This window comes from Tamandua tetradactyla, chromosome 3, assembly GCF_023851605.1.
Source record: "Tamandua tetradactyla isolate mTamTet1 chromosome 3, mTamTet1.pri, whole genome shotgun sequence".
Classification (NCBI taxonomy): domain Eukaryota; kingdom Metazoa; phylum Chordata; class Mammalia; order Pilosa; family Myrmecophagidae; genus Tamandua; species Tamandua tetradactyla.
The window spans coordinates 54,643,772-54,669,440 of record NC_135329.1 but is presented as its reverse complement, the minus strand read 5'-3'; the positions used below and the strand labels follow the sequence as shown (position 1 = coordinate 54,669,440).

General features: G+C 37.6%; 1 protein-coding gene across 3 annotated transcripts in view; it reads left to right on the top strand.

Annotated features, from left to right (window-relative positions):
* Positions 1-25,669, top strand: part of MBOAT2 (membrane bound glycerophospholipid O-acyltransferase 2) — a 217,050-nt gene that overhangs the window by 38,805 nt on the left and 152,576 nt on the right. The window contains exon 2 of one of the 3 annotated variants that reach the window (XM_077153131.1): positions 24,060-24,205. The exons of 1 other annotated variant lie outside the window; for it this stretch is intronic. In XM_077153131.1, coding sequence (XP_077009246.1) covers positions 24,060-24,205 — 146 coding nt within the window. Of the gene's footprint in view, positions 1-24,059; positions 24,206-25,669 lie in introns of those variants that run through there. One more of the 3 variants, XM_077153132.1, reaches the window with a different exon arrangement.

The window sequence follows — 25,669 nt, the reverse complement described above, 5'->3', positions numbered from 1 at the left end:
GCATCCCCCTCTTGAATTGTCCCCTTTATCAGTATGTCCTTCTTTGTTCTTCATAACTGTTTTTGACTGAAAGCCTATTTTATCTGATATTAGTATAGCAGTCCAGCTCTTTCACCTTCAACCTATTTGTATCTTGGATTTTAAGGTGATTTTCATATAGTTGGGTCATGCTTTTTCTTTGATCCATTCTGTTAGTCTCTGCCTTTTGACTAAAGAGTTTAATCCATTTACATTTAAAGACACTACTGAAAATACATGACTTTGTTGTCCTATTTTGCTGTTTAGCCTTTCTAAGTTTTTACCTTTTTGTCCCTCACTTCTGTAAAAGCCTTTGTTTATATTTATTTTATTTTTCGTATTGTACTATAGAGTGCTTTCTCATTTCTATCAGGATATATTTTTTATCTGTTTTCCTTGTGGTTACCATGGGTTAAAATTTAACATCCTTAATATATAACAATCATATTTGGTTTGGTACCAACTTAATTCAATAACATACACATATACTTTTCTTAAACCCCTCTATCCCCCCACCATTTTTTTGTACGTGTTGCCACTTATATCTTTGTACATTGTGTGTCAAAAGGTCTAGATTTATCATTTTTTATGCATGTATGTTGGTGGTGTTACATTCAGAAACTATGTCAAAAGCAGAGAAACATTGTTTATCTTTATTTGGGTAGTGTATAAATGAATCAAAGATTGGTGAGGAGTTTGGAAACTGTTCTCCAAATAGCATTTGATGAATTGGAGTGGTTTACTTTGGAAAAGGGCAACTTAGTATTGTGCAATCTTCAAGTATTTTGGAGGTGTTTTCTTTGGAAAAGTATTAGGTTTATTTTGTGTCCTTCCAGAAGACACAGATAGGACCGGCTTCATTAAAAAAAAAAGGTTGAGTATCTATCTTGAATTAGACTCTGTTCTGCAAGAGGTATATGAGATGAATATAGTGGTTACCCTAAAGAACTCAGAGTTCAGTACAGGTGAGAGACAAATATTCTCATTTTTAAAGCCATATACTAGAGACAGGGCGAGATGGCAGTATAGGGAGATGTGGAATTTAGTTAGTCCTTTAGGGCAGCTAGTAAGTAGCCAGGAACTATCTAGAACAAGTGTTTGAGGAGTATCTGTGATCAGACACACATCATACACCACTCTGGCGTGGGCAGGAGGCAGAGATCATAGGAGGCTGAGATCATGGTGCAGACTGTAAGTCTCCCAAACTGCGGGGGCTAGCACCCCTCCCACACTGGAATGGCAGGTTATTTTGGAGATACTTCCCCAGGGGGAAAAGAAGCAGTCTGTACTAGGAGCAGGGGAAGTAGCTCAACCAAGCTCTGGTTGTGGTTTTAATTAACAAAGTGGGACTGCTGAAGCTCCAAACACAAATAAACCCAGAGGAAGAATGAAATGAACCCTGAAATCTCTCCTAACGAGAAGAAGCAGGGCTGATGGTATAAAAAAAACCAAACAGAGGCTTTGTAGTCCACTGAGTTCAAAATACTCAAAAGGATCCATGCCCCCCCCCCCCCCAAAAGAGGCACATATTGCCAGGTACCAGTTCTGGCTCTTGATGGCAGACCTGAGGGGCTGGGGACTAGTTCTGAAAAGGAATTTTTTTTAAAGTGTTCCTGGTAGCCCATTAAAGAACTCATCAGGCATTTTCAATTGTCAGCACTTACCCAGGCAAAGGTGGAGTTAAGTTAGATCTGAGAGACAAGGTAACACGTCAAGTGAAGGCAATAATTCCCTAAATGGTATTTCTTCCTTAAGAAAAAGGGGATGGGGCCTAGCTCATCTAGTGGCCTTCCTTCAGAGAGTTCAGATCCTAGGGGCAGGGAACCAGAAACAGCTTGAGCTTGCCTTCCATCTCAGACTCTGTCTCAGTCACGCGCCTGGCAGGCTGAGAGTTAAAGCCTTCATACCACTTTATGCCAGTGGGGAGCTATGGGCTGACAAGTGCCACGTGCTGGACAGAATAGGAAAATCACAGAGTCAAGAGGCTTCACAAGAAAGACAACCTGCTGGATCTCATCTTTAGGGAAACTGTATACTTACAACATCCTCCTCTTGAGACCTGAGCCTGCCTTGTCTGGGAAAGTCTCATTGGGGTGAATCATATATGGGGATACCCTCCTCAAAAAAAGACTCCAGATAGGCAGGGGCAAAAACTAGCAAAACAAGAGTTGAAAAATTCTGATCAGTTAAACAGAAGCTGTGCTAGAAATCTAGAGTAAGTTGGACTGAATGTCAGAGAACAGATAGAGAATAAAGCCAACCAGCAAGAAAGCTCTAAGTTAAAGAGTGAAAATTATCTCCAGCATAAATTAATCAAGGGAATCAGATGCCTAGAAACCAGCAAAAAATCAAAAGTCATACTAGGTAAAATGAAGGTATGGCTAAGTCAAAGGAATAAACTAAAACTTTAAACAAGATACAGGAGTTGAAACGACTAATTAAAGATGTTAAAAAAAAGGCTCTTCTCAATCAAAGCAACGAGTTGAGGGAAGATATGGCAAAAGAGATGAAGGATATAAAGAAGAACATGGGACAGCCATAAAGAAGAATTTGCAAGCTTGAAAAAACAAATGGCAGAACTTAAGGGACTAAAAGGCACAAAAGGAAAGAGGGAGTACATAGTGAGGACATCCAGCAGCAGATTTGAAGAGACAAAGAAAGAATTAGTGAACTAGGGGACTGGACATCTGAAATCTGACATTCAAAAGAACAGATAGGGAAAAGAATGGAAGAATATGAGCAGGGTCTTAGGAAACTGAACAAAAACATGAAGTGCATGATTATACATGTTATGCATGTCCCTGAAGGAAAGAGAAGGAAAAAGGGGCAGAAAGAATAATGGAGGAAATGATCACTGAAAATTTCCTGACTCTTATGAAAGATAAAAAATTATAGATTCAAAAAGCACAGCATGTCCCAAACAGAGTAGATCTAAATAGGTCTACTCCAAGACACTTACTAATCACTTTATCAAATGTCAAAGACAAAGAGAGAAATTTGAAAGCAGCAAGAGAAAAGCAATTCATCACCTACAAGGGAAATTTGATAGGACTGTGTTAGAGTTAGAGTTCTACAGCTCTGAATGTCAGCATTACCACATAGAGTAATTGTTAAAGCAGCTGAAAAAGAGATCACACTTCAATTAGAGATATGAATGAAGCTGATCTGGTTAGGACTAAGGTAAATCGGAATACAGGGTAAAGGATGATGTTGACTTTTTTAAAAAAATATTTTTATCGACAAATCTTCACACATGGTCTATACACGGTGCACAATCACTGGCTTACAATATTATCACATAGTTGTGTATTTATCAGCATGATCTTTTTTAGAACATTTACATCAGTCCAGAAAAAAGAAAAAACTCATACATCTCAGAACCCTTACTTCTCACTTCTCACTGACCATTAGTATTTCAGTCTACTCAATTTATTTTATCTATCACCTCTATTATTTTTTATGTATATTTTTTGCTTATCTGTCCATTCCCTGGATAAAAGGAGCATCACACACAAGAGTTTCACAATCACAAGGTCACATTTTAAAAGCTATATCATTATACAATTGTCTTCAAGAATCAAGGCTATGGAAAACAGCTCAGCAGTTTCAGATACTTCACTCTAGCCACTCTAATACACTGTAAACTAAAAAGGGATATCTATATAATGTATAAGAATAATTTCCATGATAATCTTGTGACTCTGTTTGTCATTCAGTGTACTTAGTATTCTGCTGCAATCAAGTAGTATTGTGCTATCCATTTCTGAATTTTTACAGTCATCCTGTTGCACAGTCTGAATTCCTTCAGTTCTAAAAGCCCAATCACAGCCCTATTTCTATCTCCTGATAACCTGTGTTCTTAACTTCAGCTTTCAAAGTTCACTCATTAATGTTAGTTCATATTAGTGAGATCATACAGTATTTGTCCTTTTATTTCTGGCTAATATGACTCAGCATAGTGTCTTCAAGGTTCATCCACATTGCTACATGCTTCATTACTTGGTTTTGTCTTATAGCTGTGTAATATTCCATTGTATGTATGTAGCCACTCATCCATTGATGAACATTTGGGCTGTTTCCATCTCTTGACAATCCTAAATAATGCTGCTAGAAACATTGGTGTACGAATGTTCATTTGTGTCCTTGCCTTCAGTTCTCCTGAATATATACCTAGTGATGGCATTGCAGGTTCATATGGCAATTCTAAACTTAGCTTCCTGAGGAACAGCCAAACTGCCTTCCACAATGGTTGTACTATTTAACGTTCCCACCAATAGTGGATTAGTGTGCCTCTTTGTCCACATCATCTCCTGCACTTGTCATTTACTGTTTTTTTGATAATGGCCATTCTAGAGAATGTCAGATGGTATCTCATTGTGGTTTTGATTTGCATTTCCCTAATAGTGAAGTTGAGCATCTTTTCATGTGCCTTTTAGCCATTTGTATTTCTGCTTCTGAGAAGGGTCTTTTCATATCTTTTTGCCCATTAAAAAAATTTTTTTTGTTATTGGGTTGTTGTTGTTTGTTTGTTTGATGTTGAATTGAAGAATCTTTTTATATATTCTGGGTATTAAACCCTTATCTGATATGTGGTTTCCAAATATTGTCTCCCATTGTGTAGGCTGCCTTTTTACTTTCTTGACAGAGTTCTTTGATGCACAAAAGTGTTTAATTTTGAGAAGATCCCATTTATCTATTTATTTTTTCAGTGCTTGTGCTTTGGGTGTAATGTATTGGAAACTGCCTCCTATTACAAGATTTATAAGCTATTTCCCTACATTTTCTTCTAAAAGTTTTATGGTCTTAGCTCTAATGTCTAGGTCTTTGATCCATTTTGAATTGACTTTTGTACAGGGTGTGAGATATGGATGCTGTTTCATTCTTTTGCATATGGATGTCCAGTTGTCCAAACCCATTTATTGAAGAGGCTGCTCTTTTCCAGGGTTGGCTTGTCTGCTTTATCAAAGTTTGGTTGTCATTAGATGAGAGGGTCTATTTCTGAACACTCATTTCAATTCCATTGGTTAGTATATCTGTCTTTGTGCTAGTATCATGCTGTGTTGACCACTGTGGTTTCATAAAATCTTTAAAGTCAGGTAGTGTGAGACTTCTCAATTCATTTTTCTTTCTCAAGATATTTTTAGTATTTGGGGCACAGTGCCCTTCCATATAAATTTAGTTATTTGTTTTTGTTTCTTTGAAGTAAGTTTTTGGGATCTTAATTGGTATTGCATTGTCTCTATAAATCAGTTTTGGTAGAATTGATATCTTAACTATATTTAGTCTTCTAATACATGAACATGGTATGCCCTTCCATTTATTTAGGTGTTCCATAATTTCTTGTAGTTTTTTGTGTATAGGTCTTTTGTATCCTTAGTTAAATTTATTCCTAATATTTGATTTTTTTGGTTGCTATTGTAAATGGAATTTTTTTCTTGATTTCCCTCTCAGATTGCTCATCACTACTGTATAGAACAAACGCTGCTATTTTGGCTGTTGATCTTGTACCCTGGCATATTACTGTACTCATTTACTTGCTCTGGTTAGCTTTGCTGTAGATTTTTTGGGATTTTCAACATACACTTGTCATGTCATCTGCGGACAGCGAGAGTTGTACTTCTTCCTTTCCCATTTGGATGCCTTTTATTTCTTTTTATTGTCTAATTGCTGTGGCTAGAACTTCTTTCAGTGTTGAATTAACAATGGTGACAGTGGACATCCTTGTCTTGTTCTTAATCATAGAAGGAAAGCTTTCAGTCTTTCCCCTTTGAGGATAATGTTAGCTGTGTTTTTTTTTTTTTCATATATTCCCTTTATCATATTGAGGAAGTTCCTTCCTATTCCTACTCTTTGAGGTATTTTCATCAAGAAAGGATGTCGAATTTTGTCAGATGCCTTTTCTGCATCAATCAAGGTGACCTTGTGGTTTTTTTGCTTTGATTTGTTGATACAGTGTATTACATTAATTGATTTTCTTATGTTGAACCATCCTTGCATACCTGGAATAAATCCCACTTGGTCATGGTGTATAATCCTTTACTGTGCTGCTGGATTCGATTTGCAAGTATTTTGTTGAAGATTTTTACATCTATATTCATGAAAAAGATTTATCTGTAAATTTCTTTACTTGTAATATCTTTGTCTGACTATGCTATTAGGATGATGTTGGCTTCACAAAATCTTAGGGTAACTTTACCCCTCTTCAACTTTTTTGAATATTTTCTGTAGTATTGTTAGTCATTCTTTCTTGAATGCTAGGTGATATTCTGTGAAGCCATCTGTTCCTGGACTTTTCTTTTTGCGGAGCTTTTTGATATCAGATTGAATCTTTTTACTTGTGATTGGTTTGTTAAAGTCGTCTGTTTCTTCTTCAGTCAGTGTTGGCTGGTCATGCCTTTCTAGGAAGTTGTCCATTTCATCTACATTGTCTAGTTTATTAGCATATAGTTGATCATAGTATCCTCTCGTTACCTTTTTTTATTTCTGCAGTATCAGTGGTTCTGTCTCCTCTTCCATTTATGATTTTATTTATTTATTTGCATCCTCTATCTGTCTTTTTTTTCCTTTTTTCTAAGTGTTAGAAAAAAACAGCCTAGCTAAGTGTCCATCGATTTTGTTGATTTTTCCAAAGAATCAACTTCTGGTTTTGTTGATTTTCTTGATTGTTTTCATATTTTCAATTTCATTTATTTCTGCTCTAGTCTTTGTTATTTCTTTCCTTTTGTTTGCTTTGGGGTTAGTTTTTCTTTTTCTAGTTCTTCTAAGCGAACAATTTATTTCTTGATTGTTGCTCTTTCTTCATTTCTAGTATAGGCATTTAAGGTAATAAATTTCCCTCTCAGCTCTGCCTTTGCTGCATGCTACGAATTTTGAAATGTTGTCTTTTCATTTTCATTTGCCTTGAGATCTTTACTGATCATAATTTGTTCCTTGAACCACTGGTTTTTAAGAGTGTGCTATTTAGCCTCCACATATTTGTGAATTTTCTGGCCCTCTCACTGTTATTATTTCCAGCTTCATTCCATTATGATCCGAGAAAGTGTTCTGTATGATTTCAATCTTTTTAAGTTTATTGAAGCTTGCTTTGTTACCTAGCATATGGTTTACCCTTGAGGTTGGTCCATGATAACTTGAGAGAAATGTGTATCTTGCAGTTGTGGGATGTAATGTCCTGTAAATGTTAGGTCTTGTTTACTTATCATATTATTCAAAACCTCTGTGTCCTCTTTGATCCTCTGTCTAGATGTTCTGTCCATTGATGAGAGCAGGAAATTGAAGTCTTCAATTACTATGGTAGAGTATCTCCTTCTCCTTTCAGTCTTGCCAGTGTTTGCCTCTTGTATTTTGGAGCACCTCTGGCTTGGTGCATAAATATTAATGATTGTTAGGTCTTCTTGTGGAATTGTTCCTTTTATTAATACGTAATGTCCTTCTTTGTCTCTTTTAATTGTTTTACATTTGGAGTATGGCTACTCTTGCTCTTTTCTGATTGTCATTTATATGAAATATCTTTCCTAAATGTTTCACTTTCAACCTATTTTTGTTCTTGGTGCTAAAGTGAGTCAAGTTTAGACAGCATATAGATGGGTCTTGTTCTTTTTTTTTTTTTTTTTTTATAGCTCAGATGCAGCTTCATTCAGTGTTTTAACATAATTACATTACAATTAGGTAGTATTGTGCTGTCCATTTTTGAGTTTTTGTATCTAGTCCTGTTGCACAGTCTGTATCCCTTCAGCTCCAATTACCCATTATCTTACCCTGTTTCTAACTCCGGCTGGTCTCTGTTACCAATGACATATTTCAAGTTTATTCTCGAATGTCGGTTCACATCAGTGGGACCATACAGTATTTGTCCTTTAGTTTTTGGCTAGACTCACTCAGCATAATGTTCTCTAGGTCCATCCATGTTATGACTTGCTTCATAAGTTTATTCTGTCTTAAAGCTGCATAATATTCCATCGTATGTATATACCACAGTTTATTTAGCCACTCTTCTGTTGATGGACATTTTGGCTGTTTCCATCTCTTTGCAATTGTAAATAATGCTGCTATAAACATTGGTGTGCAAATGTCCGTTTGTGTCTTTGCCCTTAAGTCCTTTGAGTAGATACCTAGCAATGGTATTGCTGGGTCGTATGGCAATTCTATATTCAGTTTTTTGAGGAACCGCCAAACTGCCTTCCACAGTGGTTGCACCATTTGACATTCCCACCAACAGTGGATAAGTGTGCCTCTTTCTCCGCATCCTCTCCAGCACTTGTCATTTTCTGTTTTGTTGATAATGGCCATTCTGGTGGGTGTGAGATGATATGTCATTGTGGTTTTGATTTGCATTTCTCTAATGGCCAGGGACATTGAGCATCTCTTCATGTGCCTTTTGGCCATTTGTATTTCCTCTTCTGGTAGGTGTCTGTTCAAGTCTTTTTCCCATTTTGTAATTGGGTTGGCTGTCTTTTTGTTGTTGAGTTGAACAATCTCTTTATAAATTCTGGATACTAGACCTTTATCTGATATGTCGTTTCCAAATATTGTCTCCCATTGTGTAGGCTATCTTTCTACATTCTTGATGAAGTTCTTTGATGCACAAAAGTGTTTAATTTTGAGGAGCTCCCATTTATTTATTTCTTTCTTCAGTGCTCTTGCTTTAGGTTTAAGGTCCATAAAACCACCTCCAATTGTACGTTTCATAAGATATCTCCCTACATTTTGGGTCTTGTTTTTTAATCCATGCTGCCAGTCTATATCTTTTAATTGGGAAGTTTAATACTTTTAACATTTAATGTTATTACTGTAAAGGCAGTACTTTCTTCTACCATTTTGCCTTTTGGAGTTTATATGTCATATCTATTTTTTTTTCTTTTTACCATTTTTTGATAGTCTTCATTTCTACATTCTTTTCCAGACCTCTTTCTCCTGCCTTTTCCTATCTGCCTGTAGTGCTCCCTTTAGTATTTCTTGTCAAGCTGATGTCTTAGAAACAGATTCTGAGAGTGTTTGTCTGAAAATATTTTAATGTCCCCCTCTTTTTTTTTTTTTTTGCATGATCAGGCACTGGGAATTGAACCCAGGTCTCTAGCATGGCAGTTGAGAAATCTGCTGCTGAGCCACCATTGCACTGCCCCTGTCCCCTTCATTTTTGAAGGACAATTTTGCTGGGTATAGAGTTCTTGGTTGGCAGTTTTTCTCTTTTAGAATCTTAAATATATCATACCACTACCTTCTCACCTCCAAGCGCTGCTGAGATATCCACACATAGTCTTATTGGGCTTCCTTTGTATTTGATGGATTGATTTTCTCTTGCTGCTTTCAAAATTCTCTCTTTGTCTTTGATATTTGACAATCTGATTAGTAAGTGTCTTGGAGTATGTCTAGTTGGATCTCTTCTGTTTGGGGTATGCTGCACTTCTTGGATCTATAATTTTATGTCTTTCATAAGAAATGGGAAATTTTTAGTGAGTATTTCCTCTGTTAGTCTTTCTCATCCTCTTCCATTCTCTTCTCCTTCTGGGACACCCACAACATGAATATTTTTGTGTTTCATGTTGTCATTCAAATCTATGAGACCTTGTTCACATTTTTCCATTCTTTTCCCTTTATTTTCTTTTGTGTGTCAGATTTCTGATGTCCAGTCCTCTAGTTTTCCAATCCTGTCTTCTGCCTCCTCAAATCTATTGTTGTAGTTTTCCATTGTTTTTTTCCCATTTCTTCTATTGTGCCTATCATTTCCCTAAGTTCTGCGATTTGTTTTTTTTAAACTTTTAAGTTCTTCCTTCTTTTCCCCCAGTGTCTTCTTTTTATCTTCCATCTACTCATTGACTTGATTTTTTATGAGATTTTGCATGTCTGTTTAACCATCCTGAATTAGTTGTTTCAACTCCTATATCTCATTTGAAGTGTTTGTTCCTTTGACTGGCTGTATCTTTGATTTTCCTAGTATGACTTGTTATTTTCTGCTGTCATCTCGGCATTTGATTTCCTTAATTAGTTTGTTCTGGAGATTGTTTTCACTCTTTTACCTAGGGCTTTCTTGCTGATGGTTTTGTTCAGTATCTGTTCTTTGACATTCAGTTCAACTTAGTCTAGTTCTCTAGCATAGGTTCTGTTTAAGTGATTAGATTTTTTTCAGTTTATGTTTTTCTCTTTCTTGCCTTGTCTATATGGGCCCTTTTTGTTGTTTTTTTGAGAGCTTCTCCTCAGATATTACAGATCCCAGTCAGGTTTTCCCAGACAAGACAGGTCCATGTTTCAGGAGGAAAGAGCAGCCAGTATCAGTTTTCTGTGAGGGTTAGACTCAGCAGGTTGTCAGACTTTCCTATGGAGTCTCTAGACTCTGCTTTTCTTTTTCTGCCTACCATGTGGCACTTGTGTGCCCACAACTTTCCACCAGCTTAAAGTGATGCAGTTCCTTTAATTTCAGCACACTCTCCCTGCCAGGGGCGTGGTTGAGATGGGGGAGGTAGTAGAATGGCTTTGATTTTTTCTACTCCCTGGGGCCTGAATTCCTCAAAGGTGAGATTCAACTTGAGCCAGGTCCTGTCCCCCTTTTCTTGGGGAAGATATACCCTTTGGGAAATTAACCCCTTTCACCTGACTAGTTACTTTGTCCATTAGTGAAGCTTGACTTCCTGGAGCAGTGCTGGAGCCTAAAAGTGCTTCCAGTTCTATGTAATGAGCTGTTAAGTAAAAAAAAAAAATCAAAAAACCTTTTTTAGGGTCAGAACCCTGCCATTTGTGTTTGTCAGTCACAGGTTGGGTTGGTATTTGGCTCTGTGTAGCCCCAGTTTCTTTGTGCCCCCTTTTCTTGGGGTCTAACCCTTTTCCAGTATTATTTTTTCCTTTTTCAGTATTTGGTGCTGTCGAACTTGAAAGCCCTCTTCCATCCGCCCCCCCCCCCCCCCATTAGTCCCATCCCCTCTCTGTAGGGGCAAAACTCCTAGTTCCTTTACTGCTTGTTCCATATTCCATGTTTATCTGTTCTGGGGGCCCATTTTCTGTAGTCAGAATTTGTTAATTAATTCCACAATTGGAGCTTCATACAAATTCATGGGTTGGGGGACTTACAGTTCTGTGTGGGATCTCAGCCTTTCCAGCAGTTCCAGGCTGGTTTATGCTGTGTGTCTGGTCACTGATGTTCCCCCAGCAGTTGTTCTGTACTGTTCCTCGCTAGTTACTAGGTGGTCTGGAGGATGAATTAATTCCACACCTCACTGTGCCATCATCTTGCTCTGCCTCCTTTGAGTGTGTTTTAAAACTTCAACTTAAGTTTGAGACTAAAGGAAGAGATGCTTATTTGTTACAAAGTTTATATTTTCTGTAGCATACTATCTGTGTTAACCTGTGTGGTCAATTTATTCAAAGAATGTAATTACATGCAAAGTTGAATAGGGAATGAGATCTTGTTATTTTATACTGGTTAATAACCTGATACACTGGTTAATAACCTGATACATTCCAGAATAATTTAGGCAGAAAAGAAAAAATGTATTCACAAAGTTCCTTTCAGGACTGGGGAAAAATGTGGAAATATTAAACTTCCCCACCTGGGGAATTTCTGATATTTTCACAAGCATTACCAATTTAATAAGTCAAACCCTTGATCTTGGAGCTTGCCCTTATAAAACTTATTCCTGAAAAGGAGAAGCTCAGTCTACTTATAATTGTGCCTAAGAATCACCCCTATAGAACCTCTTTTGTTACTCAGATATGGCCGCTCTTTCTAAACCATCTCTGCAGATAAGCCCACTGTCCTCCCCTCTACGTGCGACATCATTTGCAAGGCTGTAAATGTTGGACATGACTCTGAAAATGTAGGACGTGACTCCCAGGTATAGTCTGGCCCTGTCATTGTGGGATTTAGGAAGCCTTCTTAACCAAAAGGGGGAAAAGAAATGAAATAAATTTTCAATGGCTAGAAGATTTCAGATGGAGTCCAGAGGTCATTCTGGAAGTTATTCTTATGTATTATATAGCTATTCCTTTTTAGTTTCTAGTGTATTAAAGTAGCTAGAAGGAAATGACTGAAACTTTTGAACTATAATCCAATAGCCTTCATTCTTGAAGTTGATTGTATAATTATATAGCTTTTACAGTGGTACTGTGTGATTGTTAAAACCTTGTAACTGGCATTCCCTTTGTCCAGTGTAAGAAAATAAAGACAAAAATAAATAAATAAATAATAGGGGGTATAAGGGAAATGGGATATTTGGGGTGTTCTTTTTTACTTTTATTATTATTGTTTTTTTAGAGTAATCAAAATGTTATAAAATTGATTGTGATAACGAATGTACAACTATATGATGATACTGTGAACCACTGATGATTGTATGGTATGTGAATGTATCTCAATAAAATTCCATTAAAAACAAAAAACCATATACTAAATACTGTGAAGGAAATGTGTATCCATGCCATTAGACCACAAAAGAAGGGTGCTTGACTTGCCTTGGGTGGTGATACAGGTCAGGTGAATGGCATGGAGGACTTTTCAAAGGAAGTGACACTCAAGCCAAATATTATGTCACAGAGACAAGAAGAGTGTATTCTGGTGGATAACAATTTTGATTATTTAGAGTTCAGTCAGGGAAAAGCAAACTAAAAAATTCCCATTTAGCATAGTGCCATTGTCTGTGAAAAGAGCAGTGTCAGTGGAGTCACTGAAGTGATGAGTTGGGGTGTGTATGGGAGGTGGCAGAGTCCTTAGTAGGCCCTTATGGAATCAAGAAGGTGAAAGTAGAAGCCATAGAGTGCCTGTTGTCTAGAAGCTTGCTGTAAGGAGAAGGAGAAAGCATGACTAGATGATGGGAGAAGTAGAAATGTATGAGTATTTTTCAAGATTTAAAAAATCTAGCCTGTTTATATGTTGAAGGGAAGAGCTAAAGGAGAGAAGTATGTTGAAAATTCAGAAGAGAGAGTAGATAATTGGTAGAGCCATGGTCCCTGAGGAGGTGGGAAAGGATGGGATTCAGAATCCAGGTGGTTGGATACAATTGATGGAAGTTGAAAGCAGGCAGAGTTTAGCTCCCTGTCAGGAAGAACTTTTTAAAAATCAGTGGTTTGCAACAATAGAACAGATTGATTTGGGACGTAATGAGCTTCCTGTCTCTGGAAGTTGGAGGCTGAAAATGCTGCATTGACTGGGAGCTGGATTGGATGATCTTTTGGGACACTTCTAATTTTAACATTTTATGAGTTTAAGCATTCATAATAAACTGAAGATATAAACAGATATTTGTAACATTTATTAAAGAGTTATTGTCAATTTCAATTACTTTTGTGTTTTGAAACACAGTGTACATACAGGGAAGTATAAACATATATAAAGTGCAGTAGAGATTGCTAGATATTCGCCAGAATTCTGTTTCTTCCTTATCCTGGGCATACGGCTCAGCCACATCTCCCAGTCTGTCTCTCAGTCGGGTGGACTAATGGAATAGGAATGAAAGTGATATGTGTCCTGTTTTCAGACTAAGGCGCTTTAGGAATAAGTGTGCCTTTTCCATGTTTCCCTTCCGATGTTTGGATAATGAGGTTCTGGATGATGGAGCCACAGAACGGAGGAAGGCAGAACCCCTGAATCACTTTGCATAGCAAGGCTGTCCGTGGACCAGTAATATCTGTTTTGGACTATTACATGAATCTCGTTTTTGTCTCAGCTGTTATTTTTTTGTGTTTATAATATTATTTCGTGTTGCCCTAACTAATGTCTAACGTTTAACAAAATTTATAACATCCACACCTGTGTAAACACTCTGGGTAAGAAGGAGAACGTTACCGGTGCACACAAGCCCTTTTGTGTCTTTCCGTGATTGTAGTCTGTTTCTTTCTTCCATGGATAATCACTTTTGCAACTTTACTGACAATCATTTTCCAGGTCTTCTCTGTAGTTTTATCACTCACATATGTGTCTCTAGACATCCCTGGCCATATTTGAGAGATCCCAGTGTTCTCTGTCCTGGTTTACACTTGGTATTGTCAGTTGGAAATCTGAATGGTATATAGTGGTGTCTGATTTGGGTTTAATTTAATGTTTCATATTTAAAAAGCAGTTCTTTACCTTGCCTTTGGACCCCATAATATGTACTTTACTGTAAGATTTGTTTGTGGTAGATTAGGTTGATTGATGAAGACACTATTCAAAAAGAGAATCCAAAGTCCCATTTCAGACTTGGAGAATAAAAATATCAGGCTAGTATCCAATAATCTATTTTTACTGTACAGGTAGATTACAGCACGGTGCCGATGAAGCTAAGGACTTTTAGGGTCCGAGAGCCCCTTTGATCCTTGGCTCACACTCTATACCTTCCCACCCCACCCTCAACCCACTCCCTTCGCACCAGTGAAGGGTCTCATAAATACTTGCTGTTCACCTGAGGGGAAACTGGTTAAAATCTAAACATGTTATCCAAAATTCTTTTTTTTTTAGAGAAGTTGTGGATTTAAAGAAAAATCGTGCATATGATACAGGGGCTTCCACATACCACTCTTATTATTAGCACTTGCAGTAGTGTGGTATACCTGTTAGGGGTTGTTCTAGTTTGCTAGCTGCCAGAATGCAACACACCAGAGACGGATTGATTTTTAATAAAAGGGGATTTATTTTGTTGGTTCTTCAGAGGAAAGGCAATTAACTTTCCACTGAGGTTCTTTCTTACGTGGAAGGCACAAGATGGTCTCTGCTGGTCTTCTCTCCAGGCCCCTGGGTTCCAACAGCTTTCCCCGGGGTGACTTCTTTCTGCACCTCCAAAGGCCTGGGCTGAGTTGCTAGTGCTGAGATGAGGAATGCCGAGCTGCTTAGGCTGTGCTACATTGCGTTCTCTCATTTAAGCACCAGCCAATTAAGTCAAATGTCACTCATTGGAGCAGACACGCCTCCTAGCTGACTGCAGATGTAATTAGCAACAGATGAGGTTCACGTACCATTGGCTCATGTCCGCAGCAACAAGACTAGGTATGCTCACCTGGCCAGGTTGACAACTGAATCTAACTAACACAGGGGTGATGAAAACACTTTTTTATACTTGTACTATTAACTACAGTCCATGGTTTAACTTAGGGCTTACTATTTATGTTTGTACAGTTCCATGAAAATTTTTAAAAAATTATATTCTAATAGCATAGTTACAACCTAAAATGTCTCCTTTGTAATCACATTCAAATATATACTTCAGTGTTGTTAATTATATACACGATGTTGTGCTACCATCACCCCCATCCATCACCAAAGTTTTTTCATCATCACAAATAGAAATTCTGTACATTTTAAGCATTAACTGTCTATTTCCTACCCCCACCCCATTCCCTAGTAAGCTGTATCTAGATTATGATGCGATGAGTTTATTCAAAATTCTTTTTTACACATAGAAAAGTAACAGAATGTATTTTGTTTTGTATTGATAAAGATACGGAGGTAGGAATTGATTTTTTTTAACTGTATTTGTTGAGGATTGTAATCCCCTTGAGCTATCTTGGAATTTAAGCGTTCTTACTCTAAATTTTTATAAGTCAGTTGTGGGTTTATTATAGAATGCTTAATTATGATGTGGGGGCTAATTAAACTCTTCTGTGGCATATGTTTAAGTATATATTTTTTCATAAGAGGGACAAAGAAAACTTTAAAAATAAACTATATTAGTTGTACAAGCACTGTCCAGTAGTAATATAATGTGAGCCACAAATGCTAACCATGTATATAATTTAAAATTTTTTTAGCAACCACATTAAACAGGAAAAGGAAACAAGTTAAACTGATGTTTATAATATATTTTAATTAAGCAGTATTCTAAAATACTATCATATCAATATGTAATCATTATAAAATTATTAATGTATTTTACATTCTTTGTCTTTGAAATCTGGCGTGTCTTAATTACACCTCTGAATTTAGATGGCCGCATTTAAGTGTCCGTAGCCACATGTAGCTAGTGGCTGTCATGTTGGACAATACAGGTACGTATAGAAAATTGCTCATATGAAAAATGTATAATTTGATACACGTTTTGAAAACTCCAGAAACCCACCCCATTGTGTTCTAGTAAGAGGGAGGAAATTTAAAGCATAGAAAAGTGGAAGAAATACACAGTCTGTTGTAGAGACAGGGTATGAATTTGTGAGTAACATTCTTATTTTTTTAGCCACACTTTCAGTATAAGCACCCATTTTAAAAATGAGAAAATGGTAAGATCACATTCAATTTTGAACATAAAAGGAAAAAGCATAATGCAGCCAGGAGGTCTAGGTTCCAGGTCTGCTGTACCAGTTCCAGGTCTGCTGTACCTGCTGTTTCCTTTAAAGACCAGACAGAATTTATCTCACATGAGTATTGTGAGGATAACGTAGGTTTTATGAAATGCAGTAAAATTTATTACACAGAATCAGAAAACATCAGCATTGGGAGCACTAAGATACTGGGTTTAAATAGTAAATAGATGTAGAGAAGTGTTTTAATGTCATAAATGGAAAATTTAGTATTCCTCAATGATACAATCACATTTGAACTATTTTCAGTTTTTTTCAAAAACATTAAATAACCTAAGAAATACCTGAATACGTGTCCATGTATGCAAGTAATAAAATTGTATGTATAGAGTAAAAACCAAAGCCAGAAAAGCATACAAACCATAAAGCAAATCTGATTGAAAAAATCATCATAAACAGATATGAAAGGCAAGTCATAGACTGAGAGCAGCTATTTATCGAAGATTAGTTTCAAATATTTAAGGAACCCTAAGAAATCAGTAAGAAAAAGGCATCCCTTTAGAAAAATGGGCAAATGATATAAAGAGGAAATTGCATGTCCAATAAACATATGAAAACTGCTCAGCCTGACTAGTAATCAAGGGAAATAAAAATTTAAATACAAGATACCATTTTACATTCATCAGCTTGACAAATATTAAGCATGACAATACCAACTGTTGTGAAGAATATGGAGCAGCAGGAACTCTCACTGAAATTAGGAGTGTATATTGGTACAAACTGCTTAGGAGAGAAATTTTAACAGTATCTGGTAAAGTGGAGAATGGTCAATCCAGAAATTCTGCTCTTTAGGCATTCACACAGTGGAATATTATACAGCAGGTAAGGGTAAAATAAGGTACAGCTACATGCATCAACTTGGTTAAATTTCAGTAACATGATGTTAAGTGAAAAACAATTGCAAAAGCTTACATCGTCTTATACTATTTTATATGATTTAAAAATGTTCAAAGTAATACAATCTATAGATTACATGGTCAATAAAAGTATAAAAATCTGCATAAGAATACTACAAGCCAGTTTAAGGCTAGTTATTACTGCTGGTGAGAGAATCAGAAAGGTTTGCACGGGTGGCTTTAGTTGTACATGTAATAATGGGAATATTGGAAGAGTTCCTCCTCCCTTACCTCCTTCCTAGAGAAGACCACATCTAACAGTTTGTCTCGTTTTTCTGTGCGTGTTGTTAATGCGTGGGCTCCAGAGTAAGAGCACCCGGCTTTTGAAGCCTGCCTGGTTCCCCAAGATGGTTGTGAGCAACTTTTAAAAAAAGACTTTTGTATAAAACAAGGTGTGTTAAAAGCCTTAAATTAGCTAAGATTTTTCACTTTGCTTCTTTCTACTTATGCCCTGCCTCCCCTCCCAACTCCCACCCCCAAATTAGTGGGGGCAATTTAAAAATGTTTATTTGAAGGCATACTGTCTCAAGTGTTAGGTGATTTGAATAGGTATGATTTCAACCAGAAACTTGAAAAAGGAGCATGGTCTTTTTAGTCTAAATTTCTTTCTATTTAGAAGGAAACATTTTTTAAAAGTTGACCTATATAAAAAGCCAACCTAAACGTGTACTAATTACAAAAAGGGTATTTTTATGGTGTTTATTTATTGTATATGGGAAGTAACCTTTCGTTGCTGTTTTGTTAAATAGGATAGAATTTGTCAGATAGCATCTTTTTTTGAAGTGCTGCCTCTAGTAAACAAGTTTGACCTTCAGACATCTCTGAAATAGAGGCTGGCCTAGCAGCTAGGCAGATGTAGAATTGCCACAGGCTCTGGAGTAAGTCAGGCTTGGGTTCGAGCCTGGATATGATCTCTTATATAAGCGACCTTGAACTGCATTGTAGCTTTGTTAGGCTTCAGGCTAACATGACTGTTTAGACTTTTTGACGGTACGTGCTTACTTACATAGTCTTTCTGGTTATCTCTCCCTTCCAGTACTCACTTGCTTCCCTAATTCTACTCCACCCAGAAAAGAGTGACTAAGATATGGTTTCAATTTGGAAAATTTTCCAGTTAAGACCTTTAAAAACAGTTATTTGAATGCCTAGGTATGTATGTATTCTAGTGTTTTCTATGCAGAGTAGCATAGAACTGGATTTAACTATTTGGATGTCTTACAGATTGTTTTCCTTGATATAAATTATGTTGCTCCCTTCTCCTAAAATTCCAGGCACTGTCTGGCCACCCAAATCCTTTCTATCCTTCAGTGCCCAGTTTCACAGCCCGAATACCAAAAACTGCCTTTGGGATGCTCCCCACCTCCCCAGGGGAATTGAGTGCTCCTTTCTTTGGTTCCCTCAGAGCATTGCTTTAGCATTTAACAAATTGTATTCTAGATCTATGTCTGTATGACTCACTCTTTTGTCTTTTTTGGAGCAGGGCAACATTTTAGGCATCTTTGTATCTTTTCCTGGCAGTTAGGGGGTAAATGTAGGAATTCTTAAATTGTTATTTTATACATGTCACCTAAACACTGAGACTTGGTTTCCTTCTCTGTAAAATATGTCTTTCTGCTTCTGAACGTTCTATTTAAATCACTCTTACTAGGATCACCCATCAAGCTTGAAATTACCGGATTAGGTGACATGTTTTTTAATGTTATTGCCTATGACATTTGGCAGGAACCATTGCTTCTTGAGACTCTTCTTGAGGCTTCCTGCCCATTCTACCTGCCCAAACACACCCCAAGTCTGCTTGATTTTATACTTCTTAGAAAACTGCTCCCTCTGCTTGTCCCTTTTGCTTTTCTGGGACTTAACCATTTTGATTCTTTAGGATACTACCCTAGCTCTTCTTGTCTCTCTGTAACTTTAGCTATGTGCCTGGCTTTCCTCTAGTCGTGTCCATTATTCACATATTCACATCTTCCTATTGGCGCCAGATCCGTATTTCTAGCTGAATTCATTCTCCCCCTAAAACCTACTCTTCCTCCTCACTTTTCCCTACCTTCATTAATATTATCACCCACCAGTGACTGTTTTCTTATTTCCTCATCTGGTGAAATCCTGGCAATCCTATCTCCTGAGTGTTTTTTTTTCATAACTTTTTAAATTGTATAGTATAACATATGTACATGGCAAAAAAATGAAAAATAAATAGTTTTCGAAGCACAGTTATACAAGTAGTTACAGTCCAGATCCCAGAGTTTGTCATGGGCTACGATACGATCCTTTCAGATTTTTCCTTCAGCTGCTCAAGAATATAGGAGGTTAGAAGGCTTCAATATTTTTTTATCATCACATTTGACTTTTTTTCCTTCTTCTTTTGTAAAAAATAACATATATACAAAAAAAGCTATAAATTTCAAAGCACAGCACTGCAATTGTAGAACATAATTCAAAGTTTGACATGGGTTACAGTCCCATAATTTTAGGTTTTTACTTCTAGCTGCTCTAAAATACTGGAGAGTAAAAGAGATATCAGTTTAATGATTCAGCATTCATATTCAGTTGTTAAATCCTATCTTCTCTGTATGATTCCTTCATCACCTTTGATCTTTGCATCCCTCTCTTTAGGGGAGTTTGGGCTATGGCCATTTAAAATTTTTCATATTGGAAGGGTCTGTCACTAATATAGGGTAGGAAGATGGAACTATCTAATGTTTTGAAGAGGCTATGGCCTCTAAGTTTCGGAACTTATCTGGACCAGGGACCCATCTGGCGGTTGTAGGTTTCTGGAAAGTTACTCTAGTGCATGGAACCCTTGTGGAATCATATGTATTGCCCTAGGTGTTCTTTAGGATTGGCTGGAATAGTCCTGGTTGGGGGTTAACAGGTTATGATAGGTAGCAAGGTCTAACTGAAGCTTGCTTAAGAACAACCTCCAAAGTAGTCTCTCAACTCGATTTGAACTCTGTGCAACTGATACTTTATTTGTTACACTTCTTTCCCCCCTTTTGATCAGGATGGAATTGTTGATCCCATGGCACCAGGTCTGAATTCATCCCTGGAAGTCATCTCCCATGTCGCCAGGGAGACTTTCACCCCTGGATGTCATGTCCCACATAGTGGGGAGGGCAATGCTTCCACTTTCAGAGTTGGGCTTAGAGAGAATGAGGCCACATCTAAGCAACAAAAGAGGTCCTCCAGAAATAATTCTTAGGCATGCCTGTAGATATTCTAAGCTTCTCTGCCACTTACATAAGCTTCACAAGAGTAAGTCTCATGATTGAGGACATGCCCATTGATTTGGGTGTCCCTGAAGTTTGACACAGTATTGGGGTTCCCTGGTGGTAAAGTTTAATAGTTCCATTTTTTTATTAAGTAGAGTTGTATGAACATCTTTGATTAGTTGTTCCAATGTCTCTGTCTCCTCTGGTGTTGTAATTTGGTCATTTGGCAGGGCTTTATCTGTCTATATTGTGATATGCTTAGTGATCTTCTGCTGTCTTCTTGGCATTGTAAACATCTTGATTGGTTTACTTTGGGAATTGATTTCTGTCAGTAGTCTACGGCATTGTATTTGCAGGATGGATTTACAGCAGGGAGCAGGGTATGGGATGGGGCACTCAGTGCAATGATTTGTTTTTGGGCAGGTATAAGCGCAGGTTGGGGATGTTCATAAGCTGGTGCTTGTGAATGTGGGTACCCAGTGGACAGGGGGGACGTAGCTGTGTGGGTACACGGGTCTGGGCAGTGCGTAACCCTGGTGTGCACTGGACTGAGGCATGGGGCCCTTTGTGCTCATGCATAGAGCTGTGGCAGCAGGTCGGTGTTATACTTTCGTGGGTTGGGGGAGGTGTGATCTGGCAGCACAGGGAAGCACTTTCTCAGAGCTGGGAAGTGTGGCTGAGGGCTGTGCGCGTGCGCTGCTCTAGGACTTCTGTGTAAGGTTCCCAGAGCTGAATGACGTGATTGGGGGCCTGTGTTCATGCGTGGGTCTAGGAGGGCCGTAAACTGATGAACAGAGCTCAGGGGGGCTGGGGTGAGGCTGTGCGACACAGTGGGCAGGGGGGAGGAGGTAACCTGGATGTGGAGGTTAGTACCTGCAGCCTTTATGCCCTTGCAACAGCCTGCAGAGAGGGGGAGGTAGTCCTCAGGAGGGATGCGGGAGAGGTGGGTTGGCCTGCACTTGGGGTGGGGGTGTGGGACAGCTACATTGGGGGCTGGTCGAGTGGGGGCACCTGGAGTGTGGTGTTTGTGTGTGTGGGGTGTGGGGTGAGTCGCCAATCACAGGGCTGCCCTGGTGAGGATAGTGCTCCCAAGGAACATGGCCTGGCTTACTTCCTAGTCCCCGGCTCCTGTCCGTGCACTCCCATGGGCTCCACACCTCCGTCCCAGGCTCTGGCTTTTTGCCTCTCAGCTCCTCAGCCTCTGCAACTAGGACTGCTCTCTGTGGTGCAGAAGGCTCTCGCTGGTCAGCCGCACTCCTGATTTGCCTCCTCAGTTGCCCTCCTGTCCCCTCTCTAACTTTTCTTTGGAGCAGGGCTGATCTCGAGCTGCTCTATTCAGTCATCTTCCCGGAAGTTCCTCCTGAGTGTTCTTTGAATTAGGTCTTCCCTTTCCAAACTCCCTGCAGCTGCAGTCCCTCCTTGATTCTGAATCGGACTGTAGCAGTAGCCTGTTATCCTGTTTGAAGACACTCCTTATTCTGTTCCTTCCTTTGCAAAACTGCTAGTAGATACTTTCCAAAAACAGAGTATGGGTCACAAAATTTTCTTATTTTAAAAATCTCCAGTAGTTTTTCATCGCTTACAAGTTAAACTGTAAAGATTTTGGAATGCCCTTTCCCTTATTTGCCACATTAGTGATTCTCACATCTTGGGAATCATCAGAATTTGTGTGTGTGTGCTTGCATGCGCACGCGTCCTTAGAAGTAACGATGTTTGGGTCTACCCCAAAGATTTTGATTCAGTGTACCTGAAATGAGGTCTGATCTCATATTCTTTAATTATAAGATGACAATTTTGAAAATAGATTATTTATATAAAGAGTCTATATTCTTTATAGTGATCCTATATTACTCAGTGATCCTGTGCTGCTTCTGTAATAATGTTCATGCTTCTGTAATAATGTTCATGCTTTGTTTTATATTGCATAAATGTACAAATATGGTGAGAGGAAGAGGAAGGGGAGGGACGGAGAAGGAGAGAGAGGAGGGGAAGGGAGACTTATCTTTCCAACAGTTGTAGAGATCCCATGTTTAGGAACTATTGCTCTGGCCCCAGCTCATATGTCACCCACTTTTTTACGTTTACCCTTCAAATTCTTTCCTCTGAGATATTCTTAAAATACCTTCTATATAACCTCTAAAAAGATACCTTATGTTGAGTTGAAGTTCCTTGTTTATGTGCTTGCTTTTCCCACTAGATTTTAAACTCATCCTGGGATAGCATGGGAGCTTACTCATTTTTAGTAAAATGAGTAAAAATATGCTTTGCTTATAATAGGCGCTTTATAAATTTTTATTAAATTAAGTGATATTTGAAGGAAAGTTTTTAAACTATAAGAAGCTGTGTAGATGTGAGTAGTTTTAATATGTATAATTTTTTCCTGATATGTTTATTTTTTGCTTGAGGTTTTTTTCAAATACTGCTAGAATCCTATAGGGGAGAAAAATTTCATAGAACCCGTGGGAAAGATATTTTGGTTGTATTGAGTCTAACTGTTTCAAACAACAATGGTCCTACTTAGACAATGGAGAACAATGTTCAACTGTTTTTCTCCTTGTAATGCAAGAAAAAGAAAAAAGCTGTCTGTATTTAGACAGAGATATCCCCATGAATCCATGGAAACATCTACATGTAGATGATGTGATTTGTTCTTAATTTGAATGCTCAAAACAGTGATTTTTTGTTGTGATATACTGTTTTTGCCAGTTCATAATATCAGTAGGCTTTTTATTTTCCTTATATGTTTTAAGATATACTTTCCTTAACGTTCTATGAGGATGTACTTCATAAGAGAGAAAAAGAGTATTTTTTCTAGTCTTTATGCCATAAAGAGTTCTCATTTCTCAGCTTTAACTTTGTTATTTTGCTGAGGCAAAAGAATGTTATGGGAGAAAAAAAGAGTGGCACCGATATTATATTTACATAATTCATGTCTGCAAATTAGGAGCCATGTAAGTTCCTAGCAAGTAATGAGGAAATTTAAAATTTCCCAGGACCTTAGTGGACTTGGGAATAAATGCTTTCCCTTGTGGCTTTCTAGAAGTTACTTTGTCACTTATCCTTTCATCCATATTATGCCTCATGAGCAAATCCTTGAGATACTTCAGAGTTCAGATTATTGGTTTTCACTGTTTCACAAGTGGCGAATTTTAAACCAGTAGACTCTGCAGTCACTCCCAGCCCCACAAGTGACAATGGAGCTCAGAATAGAGTATAATGAATTGATCACAATCCTCCTGCTCAGAGTTTTCTCATACCCCAGGGATCTTGATTCTGTCCCAGAGCACTTTTGGAGAAACTCTGAGCACTTATTTTCTACCAGTTGTGGGATTGGCTAAGTCATTAAGACAATTTTCTCTTTACCTTAATCCAGTAAAGTTACCCTGTGCTTTCCATTTCTGTATTCTACAACTTAAGTACCCCCCAGATTCTTCTGCATGCCCTTCCATGTGTCTTATCACACTTACCACGTCCCCGCCAAGCCTAATGCAAGCAGTATACATTTGATTCCCACTTTTAACTTCCTGAGAAGACCCTTGATTTTTAATTTTTGTTTTTTTTAAATGTAAACTAGTAGATGTTAATTTTCTATAACCTTGGTGTTTTGTCCTGAAATGTAGCATCAAATGAAAAATTCAAGTCTATGTCACTAATATTAAATTTTAATTTTTCTTTACAGGTCAACTTTGTAGTGTGCCAAGTCTTTGCCTTGCTAGCAGCCATTTGGTTTCGAACTTATCTTCGTTCAAGCAAAACTAGCTCTTTTATAAGACATGTAGTTGCTACCCTTTTGGGCCTTTATCTTGCACTTTTTTGCTTTGGATGGTGAGTAATTATTTTGATCATATTTAAATGAAGACTGTGTAGATATATTTGAGAGCTGAGTGTATAGAAAGATATATTATGTAGGTTTTTGTTGTTAAATTTATAAAGTTTTCTCTTATAGGCCACCTTTTAAATTTTGTTTTCAGCAGACAGATTAAAAAGTGGGGCATGGGCTACTAACTTTTGCTGACTACACTGTCTTCAAAATTTGGTCTTGAAGAGAATTATTTAATATATATAATTTATAAAAAAAGGACAGATGAAGAAAAAGAATATAAAGACATTTATTTGGTCGTGATAGTACTTTTCACTTATTTTGCGGTTTATTCAGCCTCTGCCATTTGTGCCATGACACCAGTCCTCTGGTAACACTGCCAGTGGTAGGAGTGTTTATAGTCCTTATATAAAATCTAAGTATAGTTTGTCATACTTCCTTGGCGGCATCGTATTTATTTTATCAAAGTTTTCTTAGGATTCCCACATGATATTGTTTTACCATTTATAAATGATGCCATGTGGTAGTAGATTTTTTTAAACTTTTTATTTTGAAACTTTTCAAGTATAGAGATTAATATGATGAGCCCCATATGCCCATTACCCAGCTTCAACAATGATTGACATTTTTCCATTCTTCTTTTATCCTTTCCCTCATTTATTTTTCTTGAATATTTTAAAGCATATCCCAGTCTATATGTTGAAACCACGAATACTTCCATATTCAGTATATATTTGGGTAGTAAATTTTAATAAGGGTTTGGGGATGGATTGTAGTTCAAGTTGCCCACCTCCAGGGGACACCATTTGCTTTGCAGCCTGTGTAAACAGTGCCCCCTGGAGTACAAGGTTAGAATGTAAATCGTGTCTCCTGGGTTACAACATGGAGGTGCTGCCAGGATGGGGAGGCATCTCTTTGCTTAGAGATTTTTTACTGAGAGGTGTTCTCTTGCTGTGAAGACTTTCGGGTGCTTAGTAGTCCTAAGTATTTCAAATTATATATGATAGCCAGGATTTTAAGAATTTATTTATTTGTGTGTGTGTGTATGTGTGTGTTCTGTGTTTTATTGAATAAGAAGCCTTTTTTATATTCCTTTCTTTGGAAATAATTGTTTATGCCTTTATACTATGTGTAAGAAAACTCTCGGCTAGCTGGAATGACTGAGGAAGCAGAGTATCCTTTTGATTTGCATCTTAACATCTATATATTTTAGGCTCAAAGGCAATTGAATCAGCTGTTGATTTTGACAACTTCCTTTTCGTAATGTGTGTATATATATTTATACGTTATACATACGTGTAAATATAATTGATCATTTTACCTGCCTTTATTGGGTCTCAGGTTCTTTTTTTAAGTTATTATCTAAAAATCTCTGTGATTGAGCATTAGTTTATACTGTTAATTATTTATTTAAATATCTTTGACAATAAAATAGGGTTACTGAAAAAGAGTTTAGACTCTGAAGGGAG